Source organism: Callospermophilus lateralis, chromosome 3 (assembly GCF_048772815.1).
Source record: "Callospermophilus lateralis isolate mCalLat2 chromosome 3, mCalLat2.hap1, whole genome shotgun sequence".
In the NCBI taxonomy this organism is placed as follows: Eukaryota; Metazoa; Chordata; class Mammalia; order Rodentia; family Sciuridae; genus Callospermophilus; species Callospermophilus lateralis.
Genome location: NC_135307.1, coordinates 164,011,300 through 164,022,751, shown reverse-complemented (window position 1 = coordinate 164,022,751; position 11,452 = coordinate 164,011,300). Strand labels below are relative to the sequence as shown.

The 11,452-nt window shown below is 45.0% G+C and overlaps 1 protein-coding gene across 3 annotated transcripts in view; it reads right to left on the bottom strand.

Moving 5' to 3' along the window:
- Positions 1-233: 233 nt before the first annotated feature.
- Positions 234-11,452, bottom strand: part of Jag1 (jagged canonical Notch ligand 1) — a 36,134-nt gene continuing 24,915 nt past the window's right edge. The window contains exons 11-26 of one of the 3 annotated variants that reach the window (XM_076851508.2): positions 10,927-10,973; positions 10,419-10,592; positions 9,855-10,005; positions 8,880-9,044; positions 8,281-8,394; positions 7,607-7,720; positions 7,407-7,520; positions 7,116-7,232; positions 6,606-6,633; positions 6,072-6,157; positions 4,782-4,895; positions 4,068-4,177; positions 3,751-3,984; positions 3,417-3,548; positions 3,055-3,205; positions 234-2,241 (exon numbers count right to left, since the gene is read on the bottom strand). In XM_076851508.2, the coding sequence (XP_076707623.1) occupies positions 1,784-2,241; positions 3,055-3,205; positions 3,417-3,548; positions 3,751-3,984; positions 4,068-4,177; positions 4,782-4,895; positions 6,072-6,157; positions 6,606-6,633; positions 7,116-7,232; positions 7,407-7,520; positions 7,607-7,720; positions 8,281-8,394; positions 8,880-9,044; positions 9,855-10,005; positions 10,419-10,592; positions 10,927-10,973 (2,309 nt within the window). In that variant the 3' untranslated portion in view covers positions 234-1,783. The remainder of the gene's footprint in view (positions 2,242-3,054; positions 3,206-3,416; positions 3,549-3,750; positions 3,985-4,067; positions 4,178-4,781; positions 4,896-6,071; positions 6,158-6,605; positions 6,634-7,115; positions 7,233-7,406; positions 7,521-7,606; positions 7,721-8,280; positions 8,395-8,879; positions 9,045-9,854; positions 10,006-10,418; positions 10,593-10,926; positions 10,974-11,452) is intronic. The other 2 variants (XM_076851509.2, XM_076851511.2) reach the window with 2 other exon arrangements.

The window sequence follows — 11,452 nt, the reverse complement described above, 5'->3', positions numbered from 1 at the left end:
CACTTGCTGTTGAATAACAAGGGAATCGGGCTCCCACAGTTCCAGCTTCACAGCAGCCCCCAAGGTTTTCTGAGAACTTCAGATAAGTTTGGTGGTTGAAAAGCCTTTCAGTTCTTCACCGCTGCCCCCGTCAGTGACAGCCTATTATACCCATTACCAGCACAGACCAGGGGGGTGGCAAAGGCAGACAGCAAAGCGGGCACAACTACGGAAGCTCAGAAGAGGCCACACTGTTCCAGGTTTTCATACAAAAAATTTAATAAATATTACTTCTCAAAATTTATTGCCAGGAACAACACATCAAAGATGCATTTTTATGTTCATATAACACTAACAGGACAATACAAAGTATCTTCACGGTCTCAGTGGTGAACCAACAAGATTACTCTGTTTTATAAGCCTTTTTTGATCTTGAACTTTGTAATAGCACTTTGATTTCCTTACTTAAGGCAGGCAGTGTACTCTATGGCAAATCTAAACAGTGATCTTACTGGACATTTTATGGTTCAAGTATTCAACTAGCTTATTAGAATACTCCCTAAATGCAGTAGATTAAAAAAAAGAAATCAAATCTACAAGTGGTTCAATAGTACATATGAATGGTGAAAAGAAATCAGAATTTACAAAATAAGATTGGTGTGCTTCCAACTTCACACAATTAATTTGATATTTTTAATGATATTCAACCACTCACATTTTGGCTACATTAAGTCGTAGCTCAACTTGTTCCCTTAAACTGCTCTGTAGCAGATCACCTGCCTGTCTCTTTTCAAGTCTAAAGCAGAGGAAAAAAAAAAAGGAAAAAGAAAAGAACCTGTTCTAGACTAATTCTCAACTGCCTCGGTCAGTCCTTAAAACTTGTCTTAAAGTGATGCTATAACAGAAGGTGTTTTAACATCTGACGTCGTACAAAAAAAATTCCATCAGTATCCCAGGCACAGAAGCCCATTCTATTGTTTTAAGATAAACTATTTTCAAACACCTTAATTTTGGCTTATAGGCAACACGTAATGAGAAAATAAGTTCAAAAAAAAAAAAAAAAAAAAAAAGCCATACGCTTACAATGCTATCAAAAACCTTCAGTTCTAAACACATACATATAAATAAAAAGGAATGATGTTTTAAGGCTCTTGATTATTAAGTTAATAAATCAAATATACACAGTGATTAATACAAAAAAGAATTATTTACATAACTATACAAAAATTCTACTTTTGACACATTTTTCCTCTTTAAATTCTTCATTTTACCAGCAACTGCTGACATCAAAGGCCCCCCCCCAACAACAAAAATACAATAAAAAAAATAAATAATAAACTCATTTGTGATAGTTGCTGTGGTTCTGAGCTGCAAAGGCACTTTCAAATACAGAACTATTTGTACGTCATCATAAAACCAATATACAAAAACAACTCAAGAGTCAATAAATATAAATAAAACTATGATCCTAAGACTGCATCACCATTAGGACATCTGGCAGAAGTGGAAGCTCAAGGACTAGGGGCCGGGCAGTGTCCTGGGAGCCTGATCCGCAAGGTCGGCTGCAGGGGAACGTACACCGGGGCACTTTTGACTAGTTTTTGCATAGCTGTGAGATGCAGCGCTCGATTTCCCAGCCAACCACAGAAACTACCATTGCCAGTGTAAGCCAGCTTGTCGAAACTTAAATTAACACAGGGATTCTAAGTCAACAGCCTCAGACTCAAATGACACAACAGTTTAAAGAACTACAAGCCCCGAGTGCCCTCAGACTCTACCTAGCGGCGGCAGCACCTGCTGTCTGCTATACGATGTACTCCATCCGGTTTAAGCTTTGGGCACTTTCCAAGTCTCTGTTATCTTGTTTGTTTGTCCAGTTTGGGTGTTTTGTCGGCGTGCCATTGGGGGCCTTCTCCTCTCTGTCTACCAGCGTGTACGCCGGCTGCTTGGCAAACCGAGCTTTCTGCTGGTGTTTATCCATGTCATCTTCTTCAACTTCAGAGTTGTGTGTCCTTATTTTAGACATTTTGGAGTTTTTGTTCTCGTAATCCTTGATGGGCACCGTATTGGCTCCATGCTTCTCGATGGGGTTTTTGATCTGGTTCAGCTGCTCCCGCACATTGTTGGTGGTGTTGTCCTCGGAAGCAGAGTGAGTGTGGCTGCTTGGCTTCCGCCGCTTTCGCAGGCACCAGTAGAAGGCCGTCACCAAGCAACAGACCCAAGCCACTGTTAAGACAGAGCTCAGCAAAGGAACCAGGAAATCTGTAAGGCAGACACAAGAATCAATTAAAAAAAAAAGCCTTCAACATGGGAACAAAAGAATACAAAGAGTGGTTCTCCTGTCCTTAGTCCCAGAGAGGGGCACTGTGGGGACAAATCCCATTTTGCAACTGCACATTGTCATTTCACAGCTTGATAAGCAAGTGGTCCTTCGGGACCTTGGCACCTGTTCCCAGAGAGACCAGGTGTGGCAGTAGCTCCTATAGTCTCTGGCTCCACACTGGAGAACAGTGCCTGGTCAAGTCCAGGTTAGTCTGGCTACTGAAGCAGCTCATAATTGAGATTAGTTTTCAGAATTAGCAAACCCAAACCAAGCATGGACAGCTCAAATATCTCACAGTCATATGCCCCATTTCTCGATTAGCTAGAACCATGATGCTAAAGATTCTCAAAAAAGGGGGTCTGGATGCAGGGATATCAAACTTATGCCTCACAGTGCTCATGACAGGCTGTGCCATGACACCAAAATGCTAAATCACAGTTTGACAGCTTCAAGCTCAGGGTACAGTGGTGCTCTGCCCTAGGGGTCTGCAATATATCTAGACAATATCAGTTCTACAGGGAGCCTACTGGCAAGAGTACACAGCTTGTTGGGGAAAAGATTCACCTCTGCCCCCAATGGCTATACAACCTTGGTCAAACAGGCTGACCTCAGGTTTCTCACCAATTAAGGAGCTCCTGGGAGGCAGGGGCACTGACAGGTGATTCCCCACCCTACTCTGGCTCTACTGGATGGTGTAATGAGATCAGTTTGATAGCAATTACTAAAAGAGACTGTTCCCATTTGATACCTACCTGTTCTGTTCTTCAGAGGGCGCCTCTGAACTCTCACTTCTGCAACAGCAGCAATAAGTGAGCTGTTCCCATCACGTTTACTAACAAGATCTATTATTTTGTCAGTGATTTCCTTGATAGGGTTTCCATCATCCCGTATGTCTTCAGCAGACTGGAAAAAGATCAACTGTCAGACTTGACTTAGGGGGGACACTCGGCAGTAGCCTTTATTTGAAATTATACTACAACATGTATAATTTATACGTAATAATACATAATAATACGTAATGCTTTCTTTCAATATGCTTACATAGTCTTGACACTGACTGACATTTACCTCCCTTGCAATCAAATAATTAGGCATAAATAGGTCTTATACTCACAATGGCCACGTGTATTTCATTGTTTGCCAAAAGGGAAGGCTCACAAGCTATGTAGATTGAATATTCAGCAGAAACATTCTTCAAAATATTCAAATTCCTCAGTTCACTGCAAATGTGCTCCGTGGTAAGACCCTAAAATGATTTAAAAAGAAAAAAAATCACAGGCATGTAAGGAAAGAGAAAAAGCTGATGTTCTTTTCAAACTTTGGCTAAATTCAAGCCTCACTTAGAGCCTAAGACAGGAATTCAGGCTACAGAGAACTAGATCCTAGCTTGTGACATTCCTTCTTTTAAACAAGCAAACATACTGTCCCCAGTTAAAGTTGTTACATACCGGTGACATCATCTCTTTGTTAAAAGTGAACGTGATGTTTGCACAGTTATCCTGGTAATAGGAGTCAGAGGTGCACTTGGTCTTCACCGGCTGGAGACTAGAAGACCGGCACTCGCCCACTCCAGTGCAGGGGCGGACGAAGCACTGGTCATCCAGGATGGGGATGCAGCTCTGCCCACTGGGGCACTCGCTGTGACCTTTGTGGAGCAGGCAAGGTCGAGGACCGCACCAGACCTGGAGAGAGTAAAAGAGGAGCTGAGCAGGAACGTCCACCTACGATTTCAGAGCACAGAATCACAGCAGCCCTTACACCCTACCTTTGAGCAGGCAATCCGTCCATTCAGGCACTGGCAGGTGTTACAGTCGTCATCCCATTTGGCCCCATCGGGGATCACCCTCCCTATGGTGATGCAAGGTCTCCCTGAAACTGAGAGGTGGAGACGTATGAGTAGGAGTTTCTTTTTTTGTAGACTGGATCACAGTTCTTAATGCTTCACCTCCTCCCTGTTATGAAATGGTCATACACCCTTGGCCACATGGTAATAGTTCCTTCTACCACAATGGGCACGTGTTTTTTCCAGTCCCACTAACTTCACTTGGCCATGTGACTTATTTTGGCTAATGCAATGTCAGCAGATGTGACCCAAGAGATGTGACCCTTTAACTTGGCTTTTCCCACTGAGCTTGGCCTCTTGTGGGCCTGCCATTTGCTCTGAAAAGAACAAACCCCAGAGATGGCTGCTGGCTGGTCAAGCTAAGCCTGAGCATAGTGGCACAATTGCTCTGCCACCCATGTCACAGGCAACAAAAATAAATGCTTACTGCAAGCCCCTGAGGGTTAAGATGGTTGGTTACACAGAATTATCCAAGACCAGTGGCTACCCTGTTTTGGGAAGACCCACTTCCCCTTCCCTGCAACCCCCACTATGCATTCCATCCCTGAGCACAGTGCTCATTTGTGAACAAACTAATGGCTACAATGCCCGCTCACCCCAGAAGACACATGGGCAGCCAGGACTTGGCACACATACCTTCCTGGCACTTGGCACCACTGTGCCCTGGGGGACAGACACACTGGTAGCCATTGATCTCATCCACACAGGTTGCCCCAAAGGCACAAGGTGAAGACTGGCATTCATTGATGTCTAGGAAAGATGGAGTTTAAATTCAGGCTCCATTGAGGAGTAACAAAGTTTTTGGTTTTTTTTTTTCAAACATAGAAAAGCATTCAAATCATAATTATAAGCTTGGTGAATTTTCACTCATGTAACCAGTCCCCAAGTAAAGAAACAGATCATTAATCTCCCAAAAGCCTTTATCAGTCACTGACCCCCAAAGATCACCACTGTCCTGACTTCCAACAGCTGAGAACCATTTTAGGCAGCAGCAATTTTTATTTCTTAAGTTCCTTTCTCTGACAGTGCAGTTTAGAGCAAGGCCAGCAAACTTTTCCCCCATAAAAGGGTCAGAGTGAATATTTTAGGCTTTGCAGGTCACAAGGTTTCTATCACAACTACTCAATTCAGTTGTGGTGTGTAGCCACAAACAACAGATAAACAAGTAAGTGTTTTCTACGTGCAATAAAACTTTACTTGTAAGAACAGATGGTGGGTCAGATTTGGCCTCCAGGCTATAGTCTGTCAATCTTATTTAGAAGTATGAAACAGATAAACTTATCCCCATCTAGCGCTAAAGTTCGGTCCATCCCAGATTGAAATTTTATAGGTGCTTGCCATTCTCCAAACAATTTGGGGACAAGAACAAAAATAATAACTATTCTGTCATTTTTTTTTTTTTTAAAGGTGTAAAAAATAAAGTTTCAGCTTCCTGAAAAACTGCATCGTCCGCCTCCCAGTTTTAATTATTTCTCTGGGGCCTGATCAAACCCATTGCAGCTCAGCCTTTGGAAGTCACAGATCTAGTCCCTCCCATTTGTGTTAGCTCTGTCCTAGTCCCACAACAGGATAGCCATGTTAAGCTTCCACTTGCCCATTCATTAATCATGTTAGTCACGAGGAGAAGCACACTTTTCTCAGGGCCCCAGTGTAGCTTAAATCATCAGATTCTGTGGCTGGCACTCTCCCCATGAGGAAGGAGGGCTGCACCACCCAGGGACTACCAGCAAGTACCTGGGAGGATCCAGCAGGAGCACCTTAATCCCAGCTGGAGGCAGGAGATTACTTGCTTTGTCAAGGCTACTTAAAGTGAACTGTAGCCTTAATTGTTTTTAAAGAGAAAAAAAAAAAATCTCAGGCTGAGGAGTGGAACAGGGAGTAAGGGAATAAAGCCACTGGGAAAAATCAGATGGGGGCGGTCCTTACTTATTCTGCAATCGGGCCCAGCAAAACCTGGAGCGCATTCACACCGGTACCAGTTGTCCCCATCAACGCAGGTGCCACTGTTGTAACTAAGAAGAAAACACAGACGGCCTCAGTTACCAGACTCCCAGTCCCTGACTCCAGCTGCCCAACAATGCAGGCGGCCATGCCAGTTACACTCAGCAGCTCTCACCCCTGGCCATAGTTGCCACTGTCTGGGGAGCTTTAAAAATACTGATGCCTGGGTCCCACCCCGAGAGAGTCTAATTTCTTAGGTCTCGGTTGCAGCTCAGGATTGGGACTTTTAAAAGTTCCCCAGGCGATTCCTGGGTACAGCCAAGGTTGAGAATCGCTGCTCTAAATGAAGATACAACCTGGCTAATTAAAGTGTGGTCCGCAGAGTGACAGGATGGGTGTCACCAGGGAGCTTGTTAGAAAAGCAGAGCCTCACCCCAGATCGCCCGAATCAGAACCCACATTCTAAACAGGATCCCGGGAGATTCTCATGCAGATTACTTCAAAGGTTGTCACACTTACCAAGGATGTGGGCTGCAGTCATTGGTATCTGCAAAGAAAAGACAACAGGGAGGTCTTTAACAGGGAAAGGGGTCTTAGCCCTAAGTAAAAACACTTATTTCCATAATACCCAAATGATAAAGTCAAAGTTAACACCAGCCAAATATGCTTAAAACCTCTGCTAAATTGGAACCAGGCCTGCACCACACTCAGTTTCATTTGCCGTGGGACATATGTACACAGGAAGAGGCCCTTGTTGGGGACAGAGGAGTGTGAGAATGGAAGAAGGCAGGGCTGCTGGTCAGACCCCGAGCTGGGAACCGAGACGCCATCTGTCTCCACTTATCTTCATCGGCAACTTTCTCATGCCCAGGTCAGGGCTGTATCCCATCAAGTCATTAATACGGACCCAGGTGATACAAAAGCAGACATCAAACAGTAAGTGCTGCTTCTGGTTTCGATTGCAAGTCCCCAAGGGTGTCAGGATATGTTCCAGGAGCCCTGGGAGAGTTCAAAGGGGAGGACACTCACTCTGAGTACAGATGGGCCCCTCCCAGCCTTCTTTGCAGACGCATGTGAAGGTCTCACCGTTGACCACACAGGTGCCCCCATTGTGGCAGGGGTTGGGCAGGCAGCTACTGTTTCTGGCTATAAGGCAAAAGCAGACAAGACCACCCTCTCTGAGGATCCAAAACTAGTCTGGAGGGGTAAAAACTAGACCCAAGAAAAATGATCATAAGATCCAGAAGCATGTCCAGGAGCATGATGCGCTCACTCAGGTGGCCATGCCCACTGCAAATCCCACAGGGGGCAGAAAGTTACCTATGTTACAGGTCGTTCCTTCCCAGCCACCAGGACACATGCACTTAAATGCATCCCCTTCATCATAGCATGTGCCACCATTGTTGCATGTGGCCTCATCACACTGGCTGTCACCTGGAGGAAGAATCTCAATGTGAGCCCCAGTGGGTCCCTTCCCCCCTACAGAAGACAGAGGCAGGACCTGGGCCCCCAACACTTACGTGAGTGGCAGGTCTTTCCTTTCCATCCATTTTTGCAGTCACAGTAAAAGTCGTTGACCAGGTCTCGGCACGTGCCCCCATTGTGGCAGGGGTTCTGGCTGCAGTCATTAATATCTAGAATCAAAGAGGAGACGCTCAACTGAAGTAGATTCCAGGACTGTTCACAACACTTAGGAACTAAGCTTTCCTACAGCCAACCCTTGCTTTCCACCCCCACATTCCAAAAACAGCTGAGCAGCCTCAGGACTTCAACACAATCACCCTTTTCTAGGAATAAACAAGCTCCCAACAGCGACTTTGAATGCCACAAGTCAGGAAAGAGTTTGCAGTCCTCTGGAATTCCCATGGAAGTTGAAATCAAGATGCACAGAGATTAAAATCAAAACAAAGATTCCTCTCCTTGCAAGAAGGGATATGTATCTTAATTACCAATCTTAATTCTATAGCTTCCCCGGAAGTTCCTCCCCACCGGCTGTCACCAGCATTAATAAACACAAATGGGACAAGTGATGAGGTCCCACTGTAGAAATCATTGGGGTCTTACTTCCAGAGGTTTCCATTACAACAAAGAAAAATTGGGGTCTTATTACCAAAGGTTTCCAAGTTAAGGAGGGATCCTCCCACACACCCTCTGCAACCCAAAGTGGTCAGCCCCCAAATAACTCCAGACTCACTGGTTTCACAGAAGGCCCCCTCCCAGCCGTCACTACAGATGCACTTGTAAGAGTTGACACCATCGATGCAAGTGCCACCATTTTTACAGGGGTTGCTCTCGCAATCATTAATATCTGGGAAAGGAAGAAAAAGTGAACTGAAGGACAAGTAATGCCACAACCCAGCACTGTCCTATGATTTTCACTGCTGTCTCCTGAGAAAATGCACCTGGCACCTCAATATGCTCAATTCCATTAGGATAATTTTTTTCAATTAGATGGGTGGCTGATGAAGCAGAGGCTTCCCTCGTTTTATTTAATGCCCTGACATGACGAGTCAACCCAGTGGGCTTAGGGAAGAAATGTCTTCAGGAAAGAGGGCCCATTCAAATTAGTGAGACCCCAGAATATTCTAAAATAAACTCATGGCTCATAGGCATCTGAGTGTTCTGATAAATTAAATGTACCTCAGTCTCAGATCCCAGGTACAATGATAAACTTTCTGGTCTCTTCAACTTTAGCTTCCAATTAAAGCTATTCTCAAATACTGTCTTAAGCCGGGCAGCAGCACGGGGTGGGGAGCACCATCCCCATTCCCCAGTGAGAGTGGGGGTTCTTACTTTCATGGCAGTATGTTCCCGTGAAGCCTTTGTTACAGTCACAGGTGAATTTGCCTCCCGACTGACTCTTGCACTTCCCGTGGGGACCACAGACGTTAGAGGAGATATACCGCACTCCTTCAGGTGTGTCATTAGAAGCCATGGCCACAGTGCAGCTGTCAATCACTAGAAGACAGGCTGGGGTTCAGATCATAGCCATGGATGCACAGACACAGCATTCCTAAGCAAAGTGGGTAAAGCATACCAGCTACACTGGAGATGGGCACCCTTGAGCTAATGAGGATGTCACGAGGCACCCCAGGGACTAAGACTCCAACGACATGCCTGGTAGCACTATGATAAGCAAAGTTGAACTCTTGGCAGATGGGATTTTTAAAGCATTTTGGTCCTACGCTGTCAGGAAACCTGCCTACCTGTGAGCCCCTATCATCCCACCTTTGACATTACCCGATTTGGTAAAATGCTTGCTAAGGAAAAAAAAGACCAATTAGACTCGGGCAATGCTGAAGCACAAATTCATAAAAAGCTTTAAGGCTGTGCCTCCTAATTCAGGAACTACAGGCCACATGTGGCTATTTATATTTAAACAGAGTGAAGCCAGTCCCATTCTAAATGCTCAATGGCCACTACAGCTGTAACCTGATGCACAGATCATTTCCACTGTTGCACAGTTCTACTGACAGTGCTGCTCTCAGGAATTTGTCCTGGTGTTGCACATCAGCCCACCCCAGAACTAGAGTGATAAATGGATTTCACATTCTCTCCCCGAGGCTACTTGTACATGTGGTTTTCTTGCTGACCAGTCTGAATAGATTGTTTCCACTTGTTCTGGATTCTCTAAGAGCTCAGGATAAAGTAGTTCCAACCTACAAGTCCTCTTTACCCTATACTACTTCTAAGTGCATTAAGGGGAGGTGGCCAATGGGAGACACAGGAGGAGGTCTAGACACAGTCAGGTCCTGGAAAGGGAAGTACCTTCACAGGGGGTCGTACGGCAGTGGTCTTTTAGGTGTGAGCAGTTCTTGCCCTCATAGTCCTCGGGGCACTTGCAGAAATAGTCACTGGCACGATTGTAGCACTGGGCACCATTCTGGCAGGGGTTGGGCTCACAATAATCTATGTCCAGCTGCAAGTACCAGGAGCAGAGAAGAGGGATCAAAGTAAAATGAGATGTTATGATCACTTCTCTGGGACAGCAGACACTGGAATATGATCCCCTCCATATACTTTTAGGAGACACTTGTAGGTAATACATCTTTATGCCCTAGGTACTGTCATGGTTCAGGTAAGCAATTAAGAAAAACAGGGTACAGTAGGAAAGAAGAGAGTCCGGGGTATGAAATGAAACACAAAGTCAAACAGATGCACACTGAGAGAAAATCATTCATCAATAGCTCCTTCCATCAGCATTTGTCTAGCAGAGATTCACTAGTTAATAGGATGTTAATAAATGTCACAGGACCCCAAACATAAGAGCGAAGAATTGGAGGAGCCTCCGCTGCAAATATGTTGCCATCTGAAATATTTGCCTCCACTTACCTGACAGAGGTTTCCAGAGAAACCAGTGGGACACAGACATTGGAATTTGTTGATTTCATTCTGACAGTGACCCCCATTCAAACAGGGGTTGCTGGCACATTCATCGATGTCTCTCTCACAGTGATCGCCTGCATAGCCAGGTGGACAGATACAGCGATAACCATTAACCAAATCCTGGAGGAGGAGAAGTGGGGGGAGAAACACATGCTTTTTTTTTCTATACAGTCCACAAACAGAGCTTCAGGGGTTTAGCAGGATGGCTGTGGTTCGGCTGATGCACTACAGCAGCCAAATGCCAAGCCTCTCAACTGGGTTAGAAGTTTCTGCAAGCATGCCTTTAAAATGACTCCCAGGAGGCTACGGTAACATGATCCCTAGTGAAACTTCCAGGGACTCACTTTTCACCTGCATTTTTAAATTTCTTGGGGACAGAGCTCTCCCAGCATCACATAAATCTTAAATTGGTTGTCAATTGTCAAGGGTTTCATTTAAGTAAAGATTTACTTACCCGACAGGAGGCGTCATTCTGACACTGGCCAAGGCAATCGTTAATATCTAAAAAGCAAACAAGTTATCTGGTTAAAGAGGCACTTTGCACTGGAATTGGGCTTAATTGAAAAGCCCTCTTAGCTCTGGACAGATAAAAGTCTCAAATCAGATTTCCTTCTGCTTCCCTGTGAGATAAGGTTATTACACGGGTGGGGACCCTCCCTAATTCTTCCAGACCAGAAGGAGGGAGTGAAACTTCACATCATTGTTTTAGCCTCCTTATCAGAATATGGCCAGTTTTAACAGCTAATGAGCCTGATAAATCCTACATTTTCCTTGCTACAGTGACCACTCCCTCTCCAAAAACATTCTGGAATAAAGTTCTCTTTCTACTCAGAGGTAGAGGGCTTGCCTGGTACATGAGGGGCCCTGGGTTCCGTCTCGGCACCTCAAAATGAAAAAAGGGGGAAAAAAAAAACCTACTTGGAACTGGAGACTGAGAATGGAAGGGCAAGAGCCTTCTCAACACCCAAGTTTCATGAAAA